Source organism: Mesocricetus auratus, unplaced genomic scaffold (genome assembly GCF_017639785.1).
Source record: "Mesocricetus auratus isolate SY011 unplaced genomic scaffold, BCM_Maur_2.0 Super-Scaffold_100004, whole genome shotgun sequence".
Lineage (NCBI taxonomy): Eukaryota > Metazoa > Chordata > Mammalia > Rodentia > Cricetidae > Mesocricetus > Mesocricetus auratus.
In genome coordinates, this window is record NW_024429189.1 from 53,533,417 (window position 1) to 53,558,392 (window position 24,976).

Below are 24,976 nucleotides of genomic sequence, written 5' to 3' on the forward strand. Positions count from 1 at the left end.
GCTGGGGTAAAATTGCGTCAGTTTCGCCTAAGTCTGAATCAGGACCCGCCCCTCATTTACAAGGTCATGAATAATTATATGCGAGCTGTGCTTGTTTGCATACGGTGGGCCGGGCTCTACTTCAGCTTCGTCTTCCCTCTCACGGATTCCTGTGTGAATATTCATGAGCGACATGGAGGCGTGTACCTGGGCGGGGCTAGGGGAGGGGCTCCGGGGCTTGCACTGGCTCGGTCCCGCGGTGACGGTGGCAGCAGCGGCAGTAGCTGTAGCGGTCACTGGCGTCGGGGTGCCTAGCTGAGCGGAGCCCGTCCCGGGGGGAGCGCGTGAGTGTGCGGCGGCGGCCGGAGGGGGCGGGGTCCGGGGATGGGGGCGGGGAAGGGCACGGAAAGAACCGGGCGCCTAGCAGTGCCGACCTCAGATTGGGGCGGCGGCGATGGGGGGGGGCACCAGGAAAGTTTGCGAGGGCCTGGGGACGCGGGGGCGCTGCGGTGCTGGCGCGTGTGTGCGGGGGTGGAGAGCACTCGTGCCGGGAGCCAGAAGAAAGCGGGGAGAGGCGAGGGTGGGGCGGGGCCGGGCCGGGGGCGGGCGGAGCTCCTCGAGGGACCCCCCCTCCTGCCCTCACCGGCCCCCTTCCCCGACTCCCATGGCACGCCCCCAGCCACCCCAGGCCGCCCGCACAGTCCTCCTCGCCAGTCCTCGGTCGGTCTGTTCCTTCGCGGGCTGCTTGGCATCTCGCGCTGTCCTCGGCGGCTGCCGCCCCCTCCTCCTCCCTCGTCTGCCCCTCCTCTTCGCCTGGCCGCTCGATGTCCGTAAGCTCCCCACGGAGGCCCTCCAAACAGCCCCTTGCCCTGGGCTGTTCCGTCTTCCTGCTGTCCCTCCCTCTTCCAACACTTAACCCTCCTGGTCGCACTATTCGCACATCCAGCGGGAGACCTTTAGGGACGACCCTGCCTGCCCTTACGGTGCCTGCCCAGGACTGAGGCTACCTAGCTCCTTCCCATCCTTTGGGGGCAGCCTTTACTCCCTAGGCTGTCTGGCTCCCGTAGACCATTAAGGGTGCGGAGTTCTTGAGGCACTGCGATTCTGCAGCTTGAGGCCATGGCCTTGGTTTCCTGGGGCTCCTGGCTGGGGCCTCTGGCCTCTCTACTGTAGCCACCTCCTCTGTTGGGGACTCGGAGCCTGTCTTCATCTCTGCATCCCCTTATAACCGCAGAGTGTCCATCAAGCCCACAGGTGAGAAGGTTTCTCTGTTCTGGACGAGTTTTTCTCCATTTCTAACCCACCCACACCATTTCCCTTGTAATAATGTCCAGGGAGAAGGAAGCAATCTTGTGTATTTTTAATTTTATTTTTCCCGTCACCCCCCCCAACGTTATTCTCCCACGCTCCAGGGACACAGCTCGTGGTAACTTGCTGATCAGAGACTGACACTGTCAGAGTTTCTCTCCATACCCGCTTTGAAATAAGCTGGGACAGGGTCAAGGGGATGGGAAAGTCTTTTGCAAAGACTGGGCACCACAGGTCGTTTTTAGAATTGGGAGCTATGTTCTCAGACCAGTTGGAGTGGGAGGGGGACTTTGAGGTTGCAACACAGTGAAGCTTGGAGAGGGTTGGGTTGCCCCTCCAGGGCTGTGTGCATTCCATGTTTTAGGCAGCTTCTCTCTTGCTTTTGAACCTGAGGGGACCTGAGGGGCAGTGCTTGCTATTCACCAGGCTGCAGAGCCCGAGGGGGCCTTGTGGGTGGGAGGGTGCATAGCAGCCAGGATGGGAACTGAGGAGGTGGAGTGCCTGAAGAAGGACGACTTGGGGACATGAAGGAATGGTCTAGGAATGCAGGCTAGGGTAGGGGGAGAGGCATAGGTGGTTACCAAGGATGTTAGTTAGCTCATTAGTGACTCTGAATGTACTCACATTAATAGTGGCCAACTGTTATTTATCACTTCCATGCTTGGTATTTTGCATGCATTGTTTGGCCTGAAACTCAAGTCTTAACACCCCATTTTTTCAGATAGGGAAAAGTCGCACAGTTTTAAAGTGGTAGACCCACTTAGCTGTTAAGTCTTACAATACCAGATTCAGAAACTCCTGTGACAGGCTACTACTATGTGGCTGTCATCTGGTTTAATTTCTTCTGGTCCCTCAAAACTCCTTCAGGCCGTCTCCAGGCTAGTGATCCACACATATTCCCATTTCACAGGCTATGCAGGTCCCGCCCTGACGGTCCTGGAAGTCTGAACCCTGGGGGAGTTTTCCTCCAAGTCAAGCCCCCCCCTCCCCAAGTCCAGCCCATCCTCTCCCTGCCCATCTTGGGCCGGCTCCTCCTTCCCTTTGGCTAGGCCCTGGAAATCCAGTGGGAGGCCATTGCTATGGTAACAGGACTAGGCCCTGGCTTTACCTCATCAAATTCCAAGCTGAAGCCAAAACGATTGAGAAATTAAAGGAAAAAAAATGTATTCCAGATGTTTACTTTTTATTCCCCCCCCCCCCCCGTGTTTGGATGAGACAGCTCTGAGAGGAGGAGGAGGGGGCAGGGATGTGAAAGGGGAGTGTGGAGAGCCACTCCCAGCCCACGGAGGGAGGGAGGAGACTGGGAAGAGGGGGGCCGGCAGTGGGGCGGAGCCCCAGGTCGGGGAGGAGCGGGTTTTTTCCCGTCTCCCATGAGGTGATTCCCGAGACTTGAGACTTTCCGGCCCTCTTGCCCCGCCTGGAGTGGATACCTCTAGTGGGGCTGCCTGTCCTAGACGGGTGTCTTGGGAACTGTAAGTAGGGTGTCACAGGAGGGTGCTTGCGGGTGTGTGAGTGAGGCGGCTCTCACGCTCCAGATCTTTGAGGTTCCGAGCCAAGAGTTGGAGAGCTGTGGCAAGGACGTGGCTGTGGGGACCTTCCCCACCCCGCCTGTGGGGACCTCCCCGACCTCCTCCTGGAGTTCTCTCTTCCTGTCCCACACAGCCTGGGTTAGAAATAGACTTCCTTGGCTAAGCCTGCTGCCTCGCCCGGCTCCTTTCCTTCTCCGCCTCCCCCTTTCCTGGGTCGTCAACCACCCCAACTTACACTGCTTCGCCTTTCTCCCACAGGGCCTGCCGCATGTGATGAAAGTCGGGGGAAGCACCGCCATGGCTTCCCCACTGCCCCCGGAGATGGGGGAGGAGCTGGCGCCTGTTGGCTCGGAGCCAGGTACCCATGGGTGATGGGTGCAGGGTGCGGCCGCTGACGGGGAGGGTGGAGAGGGTAGAGGCTGCACCCCTGTTCTGTCCTGCCAGGTAGCTGAGTGACAGCTGTGTGGAGGTGAGAGGCAGCAAGTGTGAGATTAGTGCTGGACCTGGAGAGATAGATCTCCAGCTGGGGTGGAAGCAGAACCCTTGAGACTGTCCCGTAATTCTTTGAGAAGGTGACACTGAGGTGCAGGAGAGGTGGAGTACATTTCTTTCTCCTTGTCTAGACTTTTTTTTTTTTTTAATGCTTAGCTGAATGAGTGGGAGATACAGGATTCTATTATAGAAGGGTTGTGGCCATGAGTAATTCCCAAGGTCTTTTATTTGGCATTAGAATGCCTTATATAGAAAGTACATTTCTGTCCTCCCCCCCCCCCCCCATTTCTTCCCATGGTAGATTTACTTCTGTTTGACATAGGTCAATAGTAAGTTTGCATTCCTGATCATGAACCAGATGGCCTTGAGGAGGTGGCTTAGGAGTGTGCAGGGAGACATGGGGAGCTCAGCTAGGATCAACAGTTCACTATGGAAATACGGTACATAGGACCCTATAAAGAAACAGGGCTAAATTGGGTACCCAGGCTGACAGCCTACTAGGGTCAGGCAAATGCTCATTAATTTCATGGGAACCTGTGCTAGGTACAAAACAGGGTGTTAGAGAAAGACGGTGTCATAGCTCCCATAAATAGCTGTTTGTTTGTTTGGTTTTGGTTTTTTTGAGACAGGGTTTCTCTGTGTAGCTTTGGAGCCTGTCCTGGCACTCGCTCCAAACCAGGCTGGCCTTGAACTCACAGAGATCCGCCTGCCTCTGCCTCCTGAGTGCTGGGATTAAGGTGTGCACTACCAACGCCCGGCCCATAAATAGCTTTTAAGGAGGGGAACTGGTAAACATTGAGTAAGTTTGGAGAAGGAAGGCTTCATGGAACAAGCAGGGTGTGCTAGAACCTAGAAGGATGGGAACACCCTGTGATGTTGGATCCAGGGTGGGAGATTTGGTGCAACAGGAGTCACAAAATTTGCTTCTTTTTTTTTTTTTTTTTTGGTTTTTCGAGACAGGGTTTCTCTGTGGCTTTGGAGGCTGTCCTGGAACTCGCTTGGTAGTCCAGGCTGGTCTCGAACTCATAGAGATCCGCCTGCCTCTGCCTCCCGAATGCTGGGATTAAAGGCGTGCGCCACCAAAATATAAGAGTGATTCTTCTTTTGATAGGTGACCCTCGGGCCAAGCCCCCTGTTAAGCCCAAGCCCCGGGCCTTACCCAGCAAGCCAGCTCTGCCTGCCAAGCCCAGCCTCCTGGTTCCTGTTGGGCCTCGGCCTCCTCGGGGTCCCCTGGCTGAGCTGCCTTCTGCCCGGAAGATGAACATGCTGGCAGGACCCCAGCCCTATGGTGTCAGCAAGCGTCCCCTCCCGTTTGCACCAAGGCCTACAGCTGAGGTACCTGCTGGAGAAGTTACTCAAGAGTCTGGGAAAGAGGACACTGGGAAAGAAGACTTGCCCCCTTTAACACCCCCAGCTCGGTGTGCTGCCCTTGGAGGTGTGCGCAAGGCCCCTGCCCCATTCCGTCCTTCCCCCGAGCGCTTTGCAAGCAGTACAGTAGAAGAGATCTTGGCCAAGATGGAACAGCCTCGGAAGGAGAGCCCTGCTAGCCCTGAGCGCCTCTGGGGCTCCCGCCTCACTTTTAACCACGATGGAAGCTCTCGATATGGCCCCAGGACCTACGGTACCCCTGGACTCAGAGAGGATGATAAGGCCCCTGCCAAAGGGCCGTCCCTGGAAGGGACAGCAGAGTCTCCAGCAGAATGCCAGGAAGAACACAGCAAGACTCCCGTGGAGAGGTAAGAAGTGTTGAAGGGGGTAGGGAGCAAGTGGGCTCCAGTTTGGGCTGCCGCCTTCACTGTTAGCTTGATTATGTGAACACAGGTCAACCCGGTCTGTGTCCCAGAGCGTCCCTGTAGCAAATGGTGGTGTTATTGCTCTCTCTCTCTCTCTGTGTGTGTGTGTGTGCTTTTTATCCCTGAGCCACATCCCCCTAAAGAGTTGATGCACGTTGTGCCAGAGAGTCATTGGGTTCACTAGACCAGTTTGTAGTCAGTGAGTACATACCCATGTTCTTTGGAAGAAGGGACTGTTGGGTCCATTTTAGAGACGGGAAAACCAAGGCTCCAGAGTGACTTCCTACAGTTTGAATTCAGATGTGTGAGATTCTAAACAACCTGTGATCTTAAACTGGCTCTGGGAGAAATGAGACAGCAACAGGTCTTAATGCAGCTTCAGCTAATTTCTGCATAGGAATTTCTTCAATTGGAAGGCCTTTCCCCATCATGTATTTCTTACCCATAGCCCGGCCTGGGGAAGTCTGGCTGGGAGGTGCTTCTTGGGTTAGTGGACACAAGGCATGGGAGGGAGGTGAGGAATCTGGTCACCCAAGGCTTCAGGGCAAGAGAGCACCAGCTTGAAGCATACACAGTTAGGCCCAGTGGTTGCCTTCTGTCTCCTGACTGTAGAGGCTAGGCCTGTTGTGGTCTGGGCTGAGGCAGTAGCTGAAGGCCCTGCCCTGCCCTGCCCTGCCCTGCCGTGCCCTGCCCTGCCCTACCCTACCCTGCCCTACCCGCCAGCTTTCCCTTCTCTTACCTGAAAACACCTGGTGGTTGGGCTGGGAAATTAACCTTTGCGTATCCAGGACTGGGAGGCCATGCTGCTTCCCAGACTGGATTCATCCCTCCCTCCATGAAGGGCTCAGTCTTGGAAAATCACCACCACCCCCTCTCCCCTTGCTTAAGAAATATCAGTAGGGCTGCCAGGACTAGCTATGTTCTGGTCAGAGAAGGATTTAGCCCCTTAGGGACTAGGGGAGGGTGATGTCTTCTTGGGGACCCCTGAGTGATCTGGACACACATGATACTGTTCCTAAAAAGGAGGGTGGGGGGGGGACTTAAACCTGTGTGCGCAGGAAGGGAGTGGGAGTTCTGTCCTGGGTATTTGCCCTCTGGGTACCACCTAGCTTCCTTATCCCAAGTGGTTCTAGGCCAGCCTCAGGAATAAACCCTGGGGTGTTTAACCTTTAAGTGCTGTTAAAATTGCTTGGGGGTGATACCTTCCCCCCTTTCTGTTTGTGTCAGACTTCAACGTTCTTTATCATTCCCTCTGTCTCTCTCCCTCCCAGGAGCCTCACTTCTAACCTGGCAATGAACGGGGACCTGGCTAAGCTGGCCAGCTCGGAGCCACCTCCTGATGTGAGTTATCGTCATGTTGTGAACACAGCTGTGGTAAAGTAGAGCTGGGGGGTCATCTGAGATCACCTCTTGTGCTGTCAGAGTTTAGATGGGGAAACTGAGGCCCAGACCAGTGTTCCTGGTGGCTGAGTAGGAACCATAGCACTGACTAAGTCCCTCCTGTGTGCTGGGCATGTCCTAGGAATATTAGCCAAGTTAGTTCTTTTGGTAACTAGCTAGTAGGCCTTTAAGCTCCTTTTGAGATTCCAGGACTCAGTCTTAGTAACTCCCTTGACCTGAGGCAGGACCTAAAGTATCTGACTCTAGAATCCTCCCTGGCTATGTTGTTACTTCTGGGTTCAGAAAGAGGAAAGTCTGGGCTTCCTGTTCATTCCTTCTTCTCCCCGATGAAGCCTAATTTCCTGAGCAAACCATGTCATAAATGGCCCTTGAATAGACAGCCATTGTCAGCTAGAGGCTGTCCCACATGCCCCGGAATAGAGACCTTACTCTGTGTAATTGTATGCTATGCGTTGGGACATCAGAGAACAAAATATGCGTTGTTTCTGCTGTTAGGACCTCACCTTCCAAAGGGAGCCGATCAGACACTAAGATAGACAGCCTTGAAACTGGCAGAAACACAAGGTGTTGCACACATGCTGGGAGAACTGGGAAGGTCACGTGCGGGGGAGGGAAGTGGGAAGTCCTCACTACACAGCTCAGGTAGTGAGTGGTGTGATGTATGAGGAACAGCATTCTTGCTTGGCAGAGGACTCAGCATATGCAGAAGCGAAGAAGCCAAGAGGTCTGGGGCGCAGGGAGAGAACAGGGTAATAGTGAGGATCGGGAGGCAATAGCAGTAGACGGCAGGGTTTGGAGGCCGCCTAGGACTTTGGCTTGAGCAAAGACAAGATACCACTGAGCAGTTTGGAGCTAGAGAAAGTTTCTTCTGAGGACTTACTTATAAGGAGGCATCTTGCTTCCTAGGTTAAGAAGGGGCTGCAGGGACCAGGTGGTGGTGGCACACACCTTTAATCCTGGTACTTGGGTGGCAGAGGCAGGTGGATCCCTGTGAGTTTCAAGACCAGCCTGGTCTACAAAGCGAGTTCTAGGACAGGCTTTAAAGCTACAGAGAAACCCTGTCTCAAAAACAAACAAACAAACAAACAAAACAAAACAGGAGGGTGGGGGGTGGAGGGCCTGCAGGGAAGTTTCGAATAGCAGCTGCAGGGATCAGTGAGACGATCAGTCCCTGGATCTGGGGACAGATGGTAACGCCTTGGACCCTAGAGGCAGCTGTTGGAGCTGGTGAGAAGTGATCGGATCTGGACTGAAACGTATAGGTGACAGAGGGGGACGATCAGAGTCTCTTTTGATGAGGAATACCCCAAGGCAAGTGCCCTAGCAACTGGAAGGATGAGGTTACCACTTAATAAGATGGGGGCTTTTAAAGGCAAAGCATAGCTGGGAGGCATATGAGGAGTTCGCCTTGGAGTTTGTTGAGTTCATGATGCTCTTTAGACATCCAAATGGAAATGTCAGTTGGGTGATTGGAGACTGGCTTCGGTCACCCAGGAAGTAGGTGGTGTACTGGAAGGAAGTACAGCAGTGGAGACAGGGAGAACAACTCTAGAGCTTGGCCAAGCAAAGAAGCCTCTAGGACTTCGGGGCTGTGCCAGCAGATTGCCAGTTTGTCTCCTGGGCTGCCTCTGTTAGCATCAGTTAGATTTAGCTACAAGGGAGGTCCTCAGTGACCTTGGCAAGCAGTTAGGTGCAAGGTGTGAAGGCGAAAGCCTGTGGAGAGGATCTGGGAGAGGTGGGGCAAGAGGAGCTGTGTTAGTGAAGGTGAGCCTCGCCTTCCAGAAAACAGAGGCAGCTAGAGAAAGGTGGGGTCAGGAGTGGTCTCTCTCCCTCTTGTTTTCTGTTAAGCTGTGGGAGTGCTTGAGTGGGGAGGGAAAAGTCAGTGATGGCGGCAGAGAGAAGAGGGGTTGGCCTTAGCCCGGAGCAAGGACACTGCCTGGTCTTGGAAGGGGAAGCAAGTCCTTAGGCTTCCCTGCTCCTGGTGGTGGATGGGAAGGAGTACAGAATGTGGGTGTTCTTTTCTGTGCTGAGGGAACAGGAAACAGAGCCGTCAGCCGAGAGCCGATGGGAGGTGTTGGAGGTTTGAGGAGAGACTTTAAGTATGTTGTGTGTGGGGCGAATGGAAAGGAAGTACAGTAGGGCTGGTGGGTACTCTGGAAGCAGTTGGAGGTCAGTGATGAGTCTGACCAGCTGTCGTTGCTGTGTTTTTCTCCAGCCACAGCTAGCTGCCTGGGTGCTAGGGTTGGCAGAGAGCTGTTTGGAAGCAGTGTGATGCGGAGAGTGAGGGTGTTGAGGGTTGTGCTGTGTAAGAGGCAACTGTTGATGGCGAGGGGGAGGGATGGAGCTTCGAGAAGGAAATAGGGTTACTGACCCTTGCTTCCCAAAGGGGTTGAAGAATGAGAGTTGGGAACATGGAAAGGGCGACAAGGAAAAATAGGAAATGGAATGGGCTGGTAGCAGACTTAAAGTTGGGACGGGAGGCAGTGGTGATACAGTTATTGGGAGGGACTAGGGCTAAATGCATGGCCTCAGAAAAATGCAGGGCACAGCATCAAAGCGTAGGGAATCAGGATGCTGGAAGAGTCGACGCTCCTGAAACCTCGGTGAACTGTGAAAGTGGTGCCAGGAGGCTTTCCATAACCCAGGGGCTGTTATTTCCAAGTGGCTTTCAGGTGACTGACAAAGGCGGGGGCATTAATGGTACAGTTTAAAGGCGCCAGTTTGGGAATTAGATTGTTTCAGAGAAGGGGAAGTCTATCACACAGATCCAGCAGCAGTGACTTTGGGGCACAGAAACCAGGGCAAGTGTTAGTATATCTGTATTCACTTAATTTTTGGGGACAGGCCGAGTGGCACAGTGCTGGAGAACCACGGGCTTGGTGCCACCTCTGCCCCCTTCCTGTCCCTGGTGTCATCTCCTCTCTCTGCTCTCAGGAACCACAGCTGGCTTTTTCCTTTATTTTTTTCAAATACCCAGAGCCCATGTGCACAGATCTCTTTTAATCCTCATCTAATTCTGAGGTGGACATGGGTATCAGCCCAAGAGTACAGGCGGGAGCCCGAGGCCCCACGAGACCCTGTAGGAAGGGGACCTTCAGCTTACAGGAGGCAGTGCTGGGATTCCTAGAAGCCATGTGTCTTTGATAACGTCCATCATTCTCTGCTTGAACCCACAGCCTCCGCGCTTCCTTGGGCAGTGCTGAGGTCCGTGGGTACCCAGAACAGAGGATGGAACTTTATTCCTCTACTTGATGATGCTCCCGGGAGATGCTCTGGGCCTGAACTGGACTTGTAGTCCTCTGAGACAAGCCCTTTCCCTTTCATGCATATCTAGATGGTCAGATTTCCCCATTTCTTCTTCCATTTATAAAGCGTGTATTGTTTGCCCCAAAACTGTATGTAGCCTCTTCGAGGAGATCCTTAGGTGAGTCTTGGGTTGGGTTTGAACCACTGAAGTAGTTAAGAATGATGTAGTTAAGTGAATAGAGCTGGGCACCTTTTCTGGGGAGATGACCTGGGGGAGGAGCTCTACTTAAATTCACCTCCTGGGACTTTCCCAGCCGGCCTGAGGTCTGTCTGAGCTTGGACCCAGCTGAGAAGTGAGTGACAACTCTCCACCTTTCTCTTGCAGGTTTCCAAGACCTGGATCACCCCAAGTCCAGACCCCGTTTCAGAGCATGGAGGCTGTACCAGCACAGTCCTCCCTGCTAACGTCTCCGTCCCAGCCTCCGAGTCTCCCCGGCTTTCAAGCCACCAGAGTTCTCCCCACCATTCTCAAGTTTCAGAAACCCAGAGTCCTGCAGCATCCGAGGCTTCAGTTTGCCTCCCTGTGACTCCTGCATCTTTGCCCGATGAGCACCCCTGTCATTCCCCTAGCTCAGAGCTACCTGCCGAGGCAGCCCCAGAAACCCTCAGACCCAGTAGCTCTCCTGTGGAGACAGTCTCAGGACACCACAGCCCAGAGCAGCCCCCAGCTGTCTTGCCCCAACCCCTGCTTGAGGGGGCTGAGCTGCCAGACCCCACACGAACGCTCCCCTGTGGGGAGGAGGTAGTAGCCAGGAGTTGCACAGAACCCCGTCCCAGCAGCCTGGCTCAGCGCCGATTCTCAGAAGGGGTGCTTCGACCACCCAGCCAGGACCAAGAGAAGCTGGGAGGCTCACTGGCTGCTCTGCCCCAAGACCAGGGCGGGCAGTCAGCCTTAGATCGTCCTTTTGGAAGTGGGACAGAGTCTAACTGGAGCTTGTCTCAGTCATTTGAGTGGACCTTCCCCACAAGGCCCTCAGGTCTGGGTGTGTGGCGGCTGGATTCCCCACCCCCATCCCCCATTACAGAAGCCAGTGAAGCTGCAGAGGCTGCTGAGGCTGCCCATTGGGCTGCGTCTGGCAGGGAAGAAGGGGTGTCCCAGCAGGGACCTGGAGACCCACCGGCTCCAGAGAGCCCAGGAAGGCCCGTTTCTGGGGCTCGGGGAAATGATCCAGGTGTCTCCCTAGCCCAGAGAGATGATGTAGAAAGTCAGCCTCAGTCCCCGGCTGTTCTTCCCTCCACAGTTGGGGGCCCATCTGGAACACCCTTACGGCAGGCAGAGGAGAGCTGTGAGGACCAGGAGCCACTGGCGGGGCAAGAGTCTCCTATCACTCTGGCCACCAGGGAAGCAGCCCTGCCTGTGCTAGAGCCAGTACTGGGACAGCAGCAGCCAACGCCCCCTGACCAACCCTGCGTCCTCTTTGTTGATGTACCTGGCCCTGGCCACGCATTGCCTTCTGAGGAGGAGGTGGTGACCCTAGGCTGGGCAGAGACCACCCAACCCAGGACAGAGGCTCAGGACCCATGTAGGGTGTCCCCAGAGCCTCCAGGCCCTGAAGGCAGTTCTCGCTGGCTGGATGATCTCTTGGCATCACCACCACCCAACGCAGGCAGTGCAAGGCGGGCAGCAGGATCTGAGCTAAAGGACACACAGCCACCCAGCACCTGCTCCGAGGTAAGGTGGGCACAGGGAGGGATGAGGCATCAGGCGCAGGGGTCGGGTCGCCCTCGTTCTTTAAACATGGAGACCCTGGAGTACACGGGGGCTGTGAACCCACACCTCCTATTTCTGCAGTTGCTGTCAGAGCTGCCGAGGGTAGTGCTTACAGTTTGGCTGTTTGAGTTCTAGTCCTGACCCCAGCATGCACTAGCTGAGCAGTCTTAGGAGTGAACCTTAATTGTAAGCTTTGGCCTTTCTTAGAGGGGTGTGTGTGTGTGTGTGTGTGTGTGTGTGTGTGTGTGTGTGTGTGTGTGTGTGTCTTTGCGTGTGTGCGTGTGCGTGCATAGCCAGGTCAACCTCAGGCATCCTGTCCACCTTATCTTTTTAAGATGTGTCTCACTGTACCTTAGAGTTCACCCATTTACCTAGGCCGGCTGGCTGGCTAGTGAGCTGTGGAGATCCTCCTGCCTTTGCTTCCCCATCGCAGGGATTATAGACACTGGCCCTGTGTCTGACTCTTGGGATCTGAGCTTGCGTGCTAGATGCTTGTGCTGTCAGCATTTCCCTCTAATGAAATGGAGACACTGTTTCAGGCAATGTGTAGCCTACGCTGAGTAGTCGACCTGTTATCCCTGGGAATATTATGCAAGGGAAAGTTGGGCAGGCTTTGAGGGCCTGGGTTCATCTGATAGCATAGGTATGTTACCGGTGCTCAGCTGGCGCTACTAATTCTTTGCCCAGGTGTAACCTTGAATCAGATATCCTTCTACTCTCTGCCTCAGTTTCCCTGTATGTAAAGTGGTGATGGCTGTAATAGGTTGTGTCTCAGAGAATGAGAGGATTAAATGAGTTAAGACATGTAAGTACCGAGGATAGTGTTGGGCTCATTATAAAGAGTTTGTAAGTGTTGGCTTTTACAACTGGAATCACCATTGAGTTGAGTTCAAGATCTGTTTTGTAGACCAGCAGCCAAAGCGCAGAGGAAGTGGTGTCCTGTGCAGAGTTACCCAGCAAGTTGGTAGCTGGGCCTAAGCCAGGACCAGCCCAGTCGTCAGCTCTGCCTTTTCTCATACCAGACTGCCTCTGCATTTGAGAGCCAGAATCCAGGTGGCTTTTGAGACACGTTTTTCAATCCTGGATTGGACCGGGTGGGGTGGATCTGGAGGCAAGGAGGAGCCCCCCCACCCCCAGGCCCTGTGGAATTTGGAGGAGGAGGAAGGGGTTAACACTACACTGACTCCTGCAGTAGGTGTGTCTGTCCCAGGATGTGAGTGACTCAATTGGCTTCTGGGCGGGGCTGCCAGAACTGCAGCTGCTCCCGGAGCTGAGCCGGGGAGCTGGGCCAGGACAGGCGGGAGCCAGAGCGGTCGGACAGGTCCTGGCTAGGGAGCAGCCCAGCCCTGTCCTGGTACCTGGCTCACCCAGCAGCCCCGGGGTGGTCAGCAGGGAGGTGGGGGGCATGGCTTGGCCTGGGGAGAGGGAAGCCAGTATGTCTGTCCTGGAACGGCTACTGGCCAACGCGGCACTGCGGGACGAGGCTGGCAGGCTCCGAAGCCCTGAGCCCCGAGCCCGCCCGCCCTCTGGGGTGAGTCAGGGAAAGTTGGGTGGGGGTGCAGGGAGCCTCGTGCCCTGAGTTCTCTGGGCAGAGTCTTCAGTGGGGAAGGCTGTGCAGACGGGAAGCAGGGCCTGGGGACTAGAAGGACTCTGGGGGTCTAAGTGGCACAGCAGTTGCCCTTTGTTGACAGTTGCCCCCTCCTCCCAGTCTCCTATTTGGGCCTCTCCTTCAGGCAGGCTTTCTCCTGGCAGCTAGCCAGGTCTTGCCCAAGGGCTGTAAACATGATCACAGGACTGTCCAACTCAGTGTTCATGTGGCCAGGCTGTTTAAATGCTCTTGATTGATCCTCTCACGAAGTCACATGTAGTAGAAATTATCTGTTTAAGGTTGAGGATCTTTAGGCCCAGAGTAGTTAAGTGATTTGCCCAAGGTCACACAGCTGAAGTCTAGACAGCATTCTTCTGCCAGAGTGGGGCTCTGAGGCACTCACTAGGTAGGCATCATTCTCAGTTTGGATTGACTTCCACCTCAATTAACTCTAAGCATTCTTTCTCCCCCTCCCTCCTTCCCCAGGGACTCCTTGGCTGGGCCCAGAAAGACCTGCAGAGTGAATTTGGGGTTGCAGCAGACTCACGTCCTGGCGGTTTTGGTCCTTCTAGCTGGTGTCAAGGTGCTTCTCAGAACTACAGCCTAGGAGGCAGGAGCCCTGGTGGAGACCCAGGCCTTGGGAGTAGAGACTGGAGTAGCAACTGTGGGCAAGGATCTGGGGAGGGAAGCAATAGGGAGTGGGCCAGCAGATGCAGCCTTGGCCAAGAGGGGATAGGAGCCAGTGGCAGCCAGGATGAGAACGAAGAATCTGTCCATGAATGGGCAGTGGGCAAGTCACCGCAACTTGGCAGCCAGGGCGCGCAGGCTGATCCACAGGAATGGGAATTCGGGAAGAGGGACTCCCAGGGCACTTACTCCAGCCGTGACAAAGAGCTCCAGGACCAGGAGTTCGGGAAGAGAGACTCCTTGGGTTCTTTCAGCGCCCGAGACGCCAGCCTTCAAGACTGGGAGTTTGAGAAGAGAGATGCAGATGAGAACGGCCAAGGATTAGGGGTGAAGGACCTCCCCAGTGGCTATAGCAGCCAGGATGCTGAGAAGCAGGACCGGGAGTTTGAGAAGAGAGATTCTCTGCTTGACATCCGTGGCTGCCAGGCCACAGCCCAGCAAGACCAGCAGTTCGGGACGAGTTCTTGGTTACAGGATTACAGTGGCGGTGGCCTTAGCTCACAGGACAGAGGATTTGGGGCGCACCCCCTGAGCTCTGGCTTCAGCCCTGAGGAAGCTCAGCAGCAGGACGAGGAGTTTGAGAAGAAGACCCCAAGTGGTGAAGACCGGTTTCATGAGGCCAGCAGGGACACAGGCCAACTGGAGGAAGGAGAATCTGGGGGCCTGCTGAGCCCTAGTCCGCCTAAGTTGCAAGATGGCACTGTCAGGCCGAAAGATCAGGGCAACTGGCAAGATGGTGATTCCAGCCAGGAGCTCACAGGGCTGCAGGGGAGAATGCAGGCAGGAAGTCTGAGCCCGAGCAACGCTGACTTGGAGGACAAAGAGTTAGGGCAGCGAGGCTGGGCTGGGGAATTCAGCCTCGGTGTTGCGGCCCAGTCAGAGGCAGCCTTTAGTCCAGGGCATCAGGGTTGGAGCAGGGACTTACGTATGGAGGCTCCTGAGAGTAGCTATCAGTTTGGCATCATCGGCAATGACAGAGTAAGTGGTGCTGGCCTCAGCCCTTCCGAGAAGATGGGGGCTGGTCACTTTCTGCCTCCTGGGGAGACGAAGGCCAGGGCTGTGGACTGGACTGACCAGCTAGGTCTCAGGAACTTGGAAGTGTCTAGCTGCGTGAGTTCCGGGTGCTCAAGTGAGGCCAGAGAGAATGTTGTGGGACAAATGGGCTGGTCAAACAGCCTGACCTTGAACAATGGGGATCTGGCCAGTCATTTGGGAACTGGAGGTTCTGAAGAGCCCAGGGGGATGGGAGTTGGGGAGAAGAACTGGACTTCTGATGTTGAGGTGAGAAGCAGAGATTTGCCAGGGCAGGGAAAGGTAACAGGGCACAGCCAGGACAGAGAGAGTGGTGTGGGGCAGCCAGACTGGTCGGGTGTGGAGGCTGGAGAGTTCCTCAAGTCAAGAGAGCGAGGAGTTGGACAGGCAGATTGGACACCTGACCTTGGATTGAGAAACATGGCCCCAGGGGCGGGCTGCAGCCCTGGACAGCCCAGGGAACTTGGGGTGGGTCAGGTAGACTGGGGTGACAATCTAGGTCTGAGGAATTTGGAGGTGTCCTGTGACCTAGAGTCGGGAGGTTCTCGGGGCTGTGGAGTTGGGCAGATGGACTGGGCCCAGGACTTGGGACTCCGGAACCTCAATCTCTGTGGAGCCCCAAGTGAAGTTAGGGAGTGTGGGGTGGGGAGAGTGGGCCCTGGCCTCGAGTCAGATCTTAAGAACAGTGGCAATTTGTCCCCTGGTCTGGAGACTGAAGACCCCTTGGAGGCCAGGGAGCTGGGGGTTGGGGAAACAAGTGGGCCAGAGACGCAGGGTGAAGACAGTACATCACCTTCCTTTGAGACCCACCCTGAAGACACTGGAATGGATACAGGAGAAGCCCCAGGCTTGGGAGCCAGGTAAGGTACTCCATCTGGGGACTGGGAGGGAATGTGTGAGAGGGACCGCTTCGAGGAGGGAAAACAAGCTTTCCCTGTGCACTGTATTGTTCGGGAAACCGAGTCCTTTTAAGGCTGTGAATGTTCAGTTTCACATTTTACCTTTTATGTTAAACTTTGAAACACAAAACTTAGATGCATTTTTTGGGGGGATGAATATAAAATTTGAGGTGCCATTTTGCAACTAATGTTTTGGGCTTTTTCAACGACTGAGTTATGGCTATCTAGGGGAAGTAGAATCTGCCACATCTTTGGTGGTTTCTGGTGAGTTCTTTGTGTGGATGTACAAATGCACTTGTGTGTGTGAGCACATATGTACAAGCTTATCTGCCTATAGGATGACTACCTCTGCTGTCTTTCCTGTCTCTGTTTTTAGGGACAAGTTCTCTCTTCTCTGCCTGCTCTGAAACTTGCCAAGTAGGCTAGGCTGGCAGGCCAGTGAGCCCCAGGAGATCACCCTGTCTCTGCTTCTCCAGTGCTGGGATGACAAGCACATACCACAGCTTTTTTTTTTTTTTTTTTAAACACGGGATATGAGGAGTGTACTCAAGTGTTCATGCTTGCAAGGGAAACACATTACCAAATGAACTATCTTCCTAGCCTAGTTTCTGGTGAGTTCTGTAAGCCTCAGGCTCTGATGCCAAATGAGCTCCCAGGATGCTTACATAGGTACTAGAAGGCCACCTGTGGGTGGTGACTGGTGATGTAACCTGCTCTGTCATAGTGCCCAGAAAAGCCATGGTTAAGGAATCTGAAGATGTTGTTGAGAACCAAGTCCCAGCCCTGTGACTTTGACCCCCAACCCCAAGTTAATGAAAGCAAACCAACTAGCCTGCCTGCCTGCCTGCTTTCCTTCCTTCCTTCCGTTTTTGGAGACAGGCTCTCTCTATGTAGCCTTGGCTGACCTCAAACTTGCTATGTAGGCCAGGCTGGCCTCTAAATCAGAGAGATCAGCTTGCTTCTGCTTCCCGAGTGCTGGGATTAAAGGGGTGCTTCTTGGGAAAGAGAACTTTTCATGGGGTGCAGGCTGGTAAGAACCAACCAGTCTGTCTTGTGGGTGTTCTAAAACTAACCGAGGTGGTTTCCCACCTTGTGGGAAGGGCATGAGAGAGGCATTGCATGCCTTTCATTAACATTTCCACCCATTGAGATTTGGTTTTCTTCTCTGTAGTGTGTAGAAAACTCTTTACCCTTTTCAGTCCCCGAGTGGGAGCTCCCTCCTAGGCATGTGGGAAGGGAAGGAGAGGGAGGTGTGTGGGGGGCTGTTCTAAGTGGAAGGGCAGATGGCCGTGGGAGGAGAGCAGGAGGGACCAGGAGGGGGCGAGGGAGGCTGGGGGGGGCGGTTGAGAGAGACATTTGGTGGGGGAGGGAGAAAGCATAGGTTTAAGAAGGGAAGCTGAGGAAGGGTGTCCGCAGGTGACTGGGTGAGGAGGGGGAGGGGACAGGGAATGATTGAGGTTGCAGCGGAGTCTACATGGGGTATGAATGTGCAGAATTAAATGTTGGGGGTGGGTCCCCGTGAGCCTGTGGACTAGCGTTTGGGCTCTGAGCTTCTGTTAGCCTGGGAGGCCCAGGGCTCTAGCAGTCCTGGCACGAGGGAGTGCGGGTTCTGTGTGCCTGTCCTCATTTCTCTTCCTGGGACTCAGCCTCTCTGAGTGTGAGCTGCCTGCGCATTGATTTTCACAACTGCGCTTTGCAGCAAGAGAGGGAGTTTCAGCCTGTCCTTTTGTTAGGTTGAGATGGCATGACTTGCTTAAGGTCACAAAGGCTGCAATATGCACCTCTGACATCCTTCTGTCAACTGCTTTCTGGTATGGCCGCTGAATTCAAAACAGATTACTAAGGAGTGGGGGGCTCTGCCCTCTGCCCCACTGGGGTTGGTTCTTGAGGAGGGTGAGGGGCATTCTCTTCTGTTGTTTAGGATGGAGGGAAGGTGCTGTCCTGACGGGACAGCGGCATCATGAGGATGGCCTTGATGGGAGGCTGCTTTGAGTCTCCACACCCAAAAGCACCCACGCTTTTTTGGACATGCTACCATGATCCATCTGATGTTGTCACCTGAGCTTAGAGGTTAGCCAGAATGCAGGCAACAGAGCCTCACTGTGTAGGAGAAAACATGTTTCTTCCACAGCTGGAAGGACTTGTGTGGATGCTGTATTTTCTGACACATGTTCTGAAGTAAGCCAGTCCTGTGTTTGGAAGGAGCTGTGTGCTCAGTGGCCATGCATGGGACTGCGTGTGTCTGATAGCATATCTAGGACTTGAACCAAGTTGTCCAGAGTTCTCTGACTAACGCCCAGCAAGCTGGTGCTGTGAGTGTCTGACATGGGGAAATTAATACACTGTGGAATGCTTATCTTACAGGAAAAATTTGGAGGTTTCCTTTGTATCAGGAAGTCCTTAAGAATGGGTCAGAGTAATCTGGCTTGGGGCCCATCTGCTGGTCCTGATTCTGTCTCTACCCACCTCTGTGACCCCGGGAAAGTAACCTGCAGTGATGGCCTTTTCTCCTTGAGTGTCTTTGGTGTTTTCACAGGGCCCATATCCTCATATGCAAATCGAAATTTACTTCAGACTCTCTTGGAGTTTTCCTGAAGAGGGTTAACACATGTAAAGTGATTAATACACCCCTCCCCATGGTAATTGCTTTATAAAAAAAATACAGCCACCTGCATTTGCATCTGTTTTGCAAGTTTGCATGTGAAGTGTCCATAAAGGGAGGACCCTTTGTGTTGCGGACCTCATGTTGAACAAACACATCCTTGGTGGTCATTAGTTAGACTGCTGGCAGGAATAACTGACAAACTAGCATGGAGGTGGGTGGTTGAGGGGAGCCTGAGCTTTTCTGGATCTAGGGCTATCTTACCGCGCCCCTCCCCCCCAAGAGGGTGACAGTGGTACTTCTGAGTCTCTTGGCCATCCCTTACTCCTGTCCTTTGGAGTCCACAATGCAAAATCATCCCAGCCATTTGGAAATCTTTGTAAGCTCCAAGAAGGCACAAAGATCACTGAGTCCAGGCACCTCATTTCAGGGATGGAGATATCCGGGGCCCAGAGCGGGAGTGTGATTGTGAGTTCCTGTGGGTCCCAACTTCATTGTCCTCTCTGAGTTCCTCCCCTGGTTCTCTCTGGTTACCAAAGCCAACTTTGCCCTTCAGATGCATCATCTCAGCTCCAGCACTGGTGCCCCCTCATTTTAGGTCTTAAAGCCTTAAACACCAGGACTTGTGGCAGATGTGTCCCCAGAATTCTCATGTGAAACAGCGGTAGAGGGTGGCGTTGGGCAGATTGGGTGGTGCTTAGATTGGGTGATGTGTGTGGAAGGTTTTGGTGAGGCGTCGTCTCAGGCCAGGAACCTCTGATTAGAATGACAAGGGCCATCTTTGCAATGTGTGTTTATCACGTATCGACCGTATTGTAGGCACATGTTTTCTGCCAGTAAGTAAGCCCAGTGAAATCCTGGGACTTTTTTGATTCCCATTTAGCAGATAAAGAAACAGGCTCCTGTTCTGCCAGAAAGCCCTTAGGTTGTGGATGCCTTGGATTCTCAGAATGGAAGCTTCTCAGACATAGAAGGCAGAGGCGTTTCCTAGGGCTCTGCCATGTTCCGTGGCACCTCTAGAGCCCACTCAGCAGCCCCTTACTACCTTCTGCGTTCAGTGGGCTGAGAGTAAACTTTTACCCCTTCTCAGCTGGTTCACGTCTCCTCAGCTGCCTTCTTGTCCCGGCTGGGTGGGTACCATTACTGTCTTCTCGTTGTCACCTCCCTGACTCTCAGCTGGCTCCAGGGTGAGCTGGCTTTGGCTGCCATCCAGGCTCTTGAGTCCTCTGTCTTGCTGTACCGTATAACCTCTGCCTCCTCTTACCTCCCTCTCTCCCTCCCATGCTGCTTTAATTTCTATCTGTCAGCAGCTTATGGAAGGACAGACTGACACATCTCTCCCGGTCCCTGTCTCGTCTTCCTGCTCAGGACTGACTCACCTGCCTGGTTCTTTCCCTTCTACAGTATCTCCAGTTTCCCAGTAGTCTGGCTTCTAGGCATTGCCTCCTAGCCTTGACTACCCTTGTGTGTGTCATGGTGTGGCTTTGTGTTGTGTATAGGTGTGGTGGGTACCAGCACACACCCAGTCTGCTCTAGGTGTGTGATGAGTGAGCATGTTTTAGGGTGTGGCAGCTGGACATGGTGTGGGTGGTGCCATCCTGATATTTGTGCTTTGTTCTGAGGGAGCCTTGAATAGAAGTCACACTGCTGTGCTGTAGTCCAAGGTGACCCTACCTATCATTCAGCAAACATTTGTGTGGTCTCATCTCTGGGCCAGGGATGCTGGGGGCACAAAGATAAAAGGAGCCTGGCTTTGCCCTTGAGGAGCTCCCAGACGGTCAGTGGAGGCAGACACACAGGGTGGAAGGTGATTGGAGCTATAGTTAGAACTGGTGTAGGTTGGAGCCCCATAGCCGGAGCTCTTAGAGCCAAAGTGCTGTGTAAGTTTGGGAAGGGAGCAAGACGGCTTCGAAGGATGATGTGGGCTCTGCAGAAGCTATGAACGTATAGGTGTTGAGAAACTTTCCAGGTCAGGGGAAGGAGCTACTTGTTCCAAGATGGCCAGTGTTGTGCCCAGGTGTGTTCTAGAGAGCCCAGGATCCGTGAGGCGGGGCATAGAGTGCAGGTGTGGATTTGAGATGAGGAGGATGAAGGCAGACAGGCGAGCACTTGGCTTATTCCAGGAAGTGTGGCCATCCAGACACATGCTCCTGAATGGGCCTTGAACCGCAGTAACTTAGGGCAGCAGTAATACGTGTGATTTCTGGGATGTCCTAAGTGCTATGCTGACAGGTGACAGCCTTTATTATTTTCACTCCCTAGTGACTATAGAGGAACCCAGGGTATTTACAGGTGAGAGACTCATGCAAGGATGTAGGTAGGTACAGGCATCTGTACTAACCCAAAGATCTAATACCCAAAATGTGAAACTCTAAAAAAAATTTTCTTTGGGTTTATTTATTTATTTGGATTTGTTTGTTTGTTTTTCCCAAGACAAGGTTTCTCTGTGTAGTCCTGGCTGTCCTGGAACTCACAGAGATCTGCTTGCCTTTGCCTCCTGGGATCAAAGGCATTGCTAAGACTGCCTAGCAGATTTACATCTTTTTGTTTTATGTGGATGGGTGGTTTGTTTGCGTGTATAGCTGGGTGCCATGTGCATGCAGTGTCTGTAGAAGCCAGAAGAGGGTTCCCTGGAACTAGAATTAACTGTCCTGTGGGTTCTGGGAATTGAACTTGGGTTCTCTGGAAGAGCATTCAGTCCTCTTAGCCACTGAGTCATCTCTCTAGTTCCATAAAATCTGAAAGTGGCAGGTCACAAAGTACAGGTAAACCAAAATTACCATAAAATTACCTTAAGTCTACATATGTACAGTAAGTATGAGACACAGAGGGATTTTTTTTTTGTTGTTGTTGTTTAGGTTTTGTTATCCACATAGCTCCTTACAGGGCTGGAGAGACAGCTCTGTCAGTCAAGTGTTTACAGATCTGAGTTTGGTCCCTGGGACCCAATAGGAAAGCTTGATGTGGTAGTGTGCACACTTGTAATCACAGTGCTGGGAAGGCAAAGACAGAAAGGCTTCTGGGACTTCCTGGCTTGCCGTCCTCGCCTGCTTGATGAAAGTTCTAAGCCAGTGAAAGAGTCTATCAATAGAAAAAGAGAGCTGGGCAGGTTTACTGTCAATGCTTGACTATCCAAGTCTGATCTTTTGGAGAAGAGAACTGACTCTCAGAAGTTGTCCTTGAACACACACACACACACACTGGTGTGCACATGTGTGCACCGGGAATGGTGTCTGAGGTTATTCATCTCACTACACATGCTCCCATGCATTGACACACAAAGAGATCTCATTTTATGCATGTGCAAATATTTCAGAGCTTGGAAAAGTCTAAACTTTGAAACTGGCCCCAAGCATTTTGATAAAGGATGCCCAGCCTGTAGTATGTGAGAAAGCCTGGTTTGAGACCTGCCAAGCAGCCTCAGCCCTTGCTTTGTGTGTTGTATGCTTCAGGGACGAGAAATGAGGTCTCACTGGTTGGTGAATGACTTTGGTTTCTGGCCTGTCCCCTTTGCAGCCCCAGCAGGTGCTTGGCTCGTTCCCCACCCTCTGGCTCCCAGAGCCTTCTGGAAGGAATAATGGCAGCCAGCGGCTCAAAGGCAGCTACTGCAAGGGAATCGACAGCTTCAGGCCTCCGGGCTCTGTTGGAGGAGGAAGGCAGCACTGCAGGCCACAGGGAGCCCGGGGAGTCTAGCAGAGACCCCTTGCCTTCCTCGAGGCCTCAGCCTGATGGTGAAGCCAGCCAGGCAGAAGAGGTGGATGGCACCTGGAGTCTTCCATCGGGGGTTAGGCAAGGTGACCAGGGGTCAGCCCTGCCCCCCCAGCGGCCTCCCAGAGGATCTCTGCCTAGCTGCCCCAGTGAGGACTTCTCCTTCATAGAGGTTAGTGGAGGGGGAACTTGAGGTGACGGATGGGCAGTTGGAGGAGTCAGGGTGTGTGGGTGACGGGGTCAGAGCCACATTCTCAGTGCTCTTCTGAGCGGTCACGGGAGATAGACACAGGCTGTGGGTACCTCAAGGCAAAGAGAAACTGCAGTAGTCATTAGCTCCTGGGGCAGTGTTGAGGGGCTCCCGTGGGGTGAAGCAGGGCAGGGCTCAGCAATAGCAATGGTGTTGGTGTTTTTTTTGAGCAGGACACTGAGATCCTTGATAGTGCCATGTATCGGAGTCGTGCCAACCTAGGGCGTAAGCGGGGACATCGGGCCCCAGCCATAAGGCCTGGGGGTACCCTGGGCCTGTCAGAGACAGCAGACTCGGATGCTCGGCTCTTCCAAGACTCAACAGGTATGACCAGTGTATTAATTGGATGGAGTCTGTCAGTGTCTGGGTTGTGGGTGAGGGTGGGTTTTGGCACGTTGCTGAGGTTGTGATACCCTTCCTATGACATTTACAGAGCCGAGGACTTCCCGGGTGCCATCCTCCGATGAGGAAGTAGTGGAGGAGCCTCAGAGCCGCCGGACACGGATGTCCTTGGGCACCAAAGGGCTGAAAGTCAACCTCTTTCCTGGCCTGAGCCCATCAGCTTTGAAGGTACCATGTGATCATTCAGTATACACACTCAGCCATCTGGCCTGCCAGCCTTGCATCCAGCATTGCTTTCTATCTGTCAGTCCCTCTGTCTGTCCATCCGTTCGTCCATCCATCCATCTATCCACCCACCCAGCCAGCATTTCTTTCTGTCTGTCCATCTGTCCGTCCATCCACCTATCCAGCCACCCACCTATATGTCCGTCAGTCCGTCCATCCATCCATCCATCTCTTCTCTTATTGTGCTAAGGAGGGTTCTGGAAGGGTCTGTTTGTTCTCTCTTCAGCTTTGTTCAGTGTGCCAAGTTTGTTGTAAGAAAAAACAGGATGTTCTTTCATCTCAGAGCCTCCACTGTATTAGTTGGGGGTCGGGGGGCGAGCATGGTCCATACCCGTGAGAATCTCTGGTAAAGGGAGATATATAAGTATAAATGGGGAGTTCCGCCATGGGCTGGGCTGTTTGGTAGAAGGAGTTATTTCCTGACTGTAGCTGGGAATGGGAGGTGGCTTGGGCAGGGTTTCTTGTAAGCCATTTCTCTTAACCTGAGGTTGGCTCAGGAGTTGCCTCTGGGGTGGGAAGGACATTGCTGCAGAAAGGATAGACAATGAAAAACATAGGTGCAGGAAGTTGTCACTCTTTGTTCAGCCTAGTTTATGGGATTTTGTTCCTCCAGTATCTTTCTGATACTCAAAGTATGAAGATCAGCTCTGAGGAAGGCGGATCTTTGACTTTCTGTTGGCAGAGGGGTTCAGGCCTGTTTCTGGGTGCTGCACTCTCTTGGTAAAGGCCTGACCTCTGACTCTTGCTGCCTGTTCATCTCTCGTCTGTGTCTCCCAGGCTAAGCTGCGCTCCCGGAACCGCTCAGCTGAGGAAGGGGAGGTGACAGAGAGCAAATCAAGCCAGAAGGAGTCCTCCGTCCAGCGTTCTAAGTCCTGCAAGGTTCCAGGGCTAGGGAAGCCCCTTACATTACCCCCCAAGCCAGAAAAATCCTCAGGGTAAGTCACTGAGTTCCAGGTTCTCCTGAACTTCAGGTATTATCCTGAGAAGAGGAAACCCACTTTGTAGAAATGGAAAACTGAGGCCGAGAGAAGTTGAGCTGCCTCATATTAAGTAGGGGTTCCAGGCCTGCAACTGCCAGTTCCTTTAAACTTTGCTTTTGTGACCTTTGCACTCTGCCTTCCAGGTCAGAAGGATCGTCGCCCAACTGGCTACAAGCCCTGAAGCTAAAGAAGAAAAAGATCTGATCAGGGGCCAAGGTAAGGATGGGCTCCTGGGCTTGGGAGAGAGTGGGGCCTGGTGTGGAGAACTTGGAAGGCCCTGTCCTGTGCCCTCTTGTCGTCCTTAGTGCTCCTTTCTGTGAGGCTGGAAGGAAACGGGTGAAGCCAAACTGAGACCTGGTTAGGTCCCTTGGCTCCTTCCTCTAAGTTTGCTCATGGGGCTGGAGTAAACCCTGGGATTGAGGAGGCTGAGGGACTTCCGTCCTAGCCTGTATCCCTGTGTGCTAGGACAGTCCTCCAGCTGCTGCATTTCACCTGGTATGGCCAGCTCACCCACACAGTTTAGAAATCCTAGCTGGAGGTCCTAGTAGGGACCTCCTCGGCACTGGGCTCCCATGAGGGACTCAGGATGGCCACGGGGCAGAAGTCTCGTCTCTTCTCTGACCTTTGTCCTCTCTCCCAATGTAGGTCCTTGCGTCTGGCAGTCTCAGGCAGTGCCATTCCTGTGGGGTCCCCAAGTGAGGAGCTAGCTGGAGCCCCACTATGGCTCACACTGCAGCCTCCTCCCCTCCGCTCCTGAGGAGTGTCTGGGAGGCACATGTATGCACTTTGTATCACCGTCCCAACTTCTCCCACCTCTCTGCCTGGCCGGCTCCCCTTGCCTAGCGGAGGGAGGTTTTGGTCCTTTTCTCACTCTCCTCCTTTAACCCTCTCTGCTTCCTTCTTCAGCTTCCCTTGGGTTTTCTTTTGATACCAATTTATAGCATTTTTTATAAAAGTCTTTGATTTTTGTAATGGGTGGGTCCCACCGCAGTCCCCACCCCAGGTCTCCCTCCTTCCCGCCTGGTGCCCCACAGAGACCAATGACATTTTACCACTTGAAACAATGAATAAAGTTTTTTGGGAA

General features: G+C 53.6%; 1 protein-coding gene across 3 annotated transcripts; it reads left to right on the top strand.

Moving 5' to 3' along the window:
• Window positions 1-202: 202 nt before the first annotated feature.
• Window positions 203-24,976, top strand: Tnks1bp1 (tankyrase 1 binding protein 1). Of its 3 annotated transcripts, none has more exons than XM_005065077.4 (12): window positions 203-323; window positions 3,075-3,174; window positions 4,420-5,044; window positions 6,373-6,442; window positions 10,134-11,480; window positions 13,594-15,686; window positions 21,844-22,207; window positions 22,459-22,609; window positions 22,719-22,855; window positions 23,690-23,847; window positions 24,036-24,108; window positions 24,538-24,976. In XM_005065077.4, the coding sequence occupies exons 2-11, from the start codon at window positions 3,090-3,092 to the stop codon at window positions 24,094-24,096; spliced, it is 5,091 nt and encodes a 1,696-aa protein (XP_005065134.1). In that variant the 5' UTR covers window positions 203-323; window positions 3,075-3,089; the 3' UTR covers window positions 24,097-24,108; window positions 24,538-24,976. The 3 variants fall into 3 exon arrangements, with proteins under 3 accessions (XP_005065134.1, XP_021087759.1, XP_012976653.1); XM_021232100.2 differs by lacking the exon at window positions 203-323 and adding an exon at window positions 722-1,233; XM_013121199.3 differs by lacking the exon at window positions 203-323 and adding an exon at window positions 2,605-2,759.

Coding starts and splice junctions, on each gene's coding strand:
- Tnks1bp1 (XM_005065077.4), top strand. CDS start 3,090: ATGAAAGTCGGGGGAAGCACCGCCATGGCTTCCCCACTGCCCCCGGAG. Junction 22,856..23,689: donor TGAGCCCATCAGCTTTGAAG/GTACCATGTGAT, acceptor TGTGTCTCCCAG/GCTAAGCTGCGCTCCCGGAA. Junction 23,848..24,035: donor AAGCCAGAAAAATCCTCAGG/GTAAGTCACTGA, acceptor TCTGCCTTCCAG/GTCAGAAGGATCGTCGCCCA.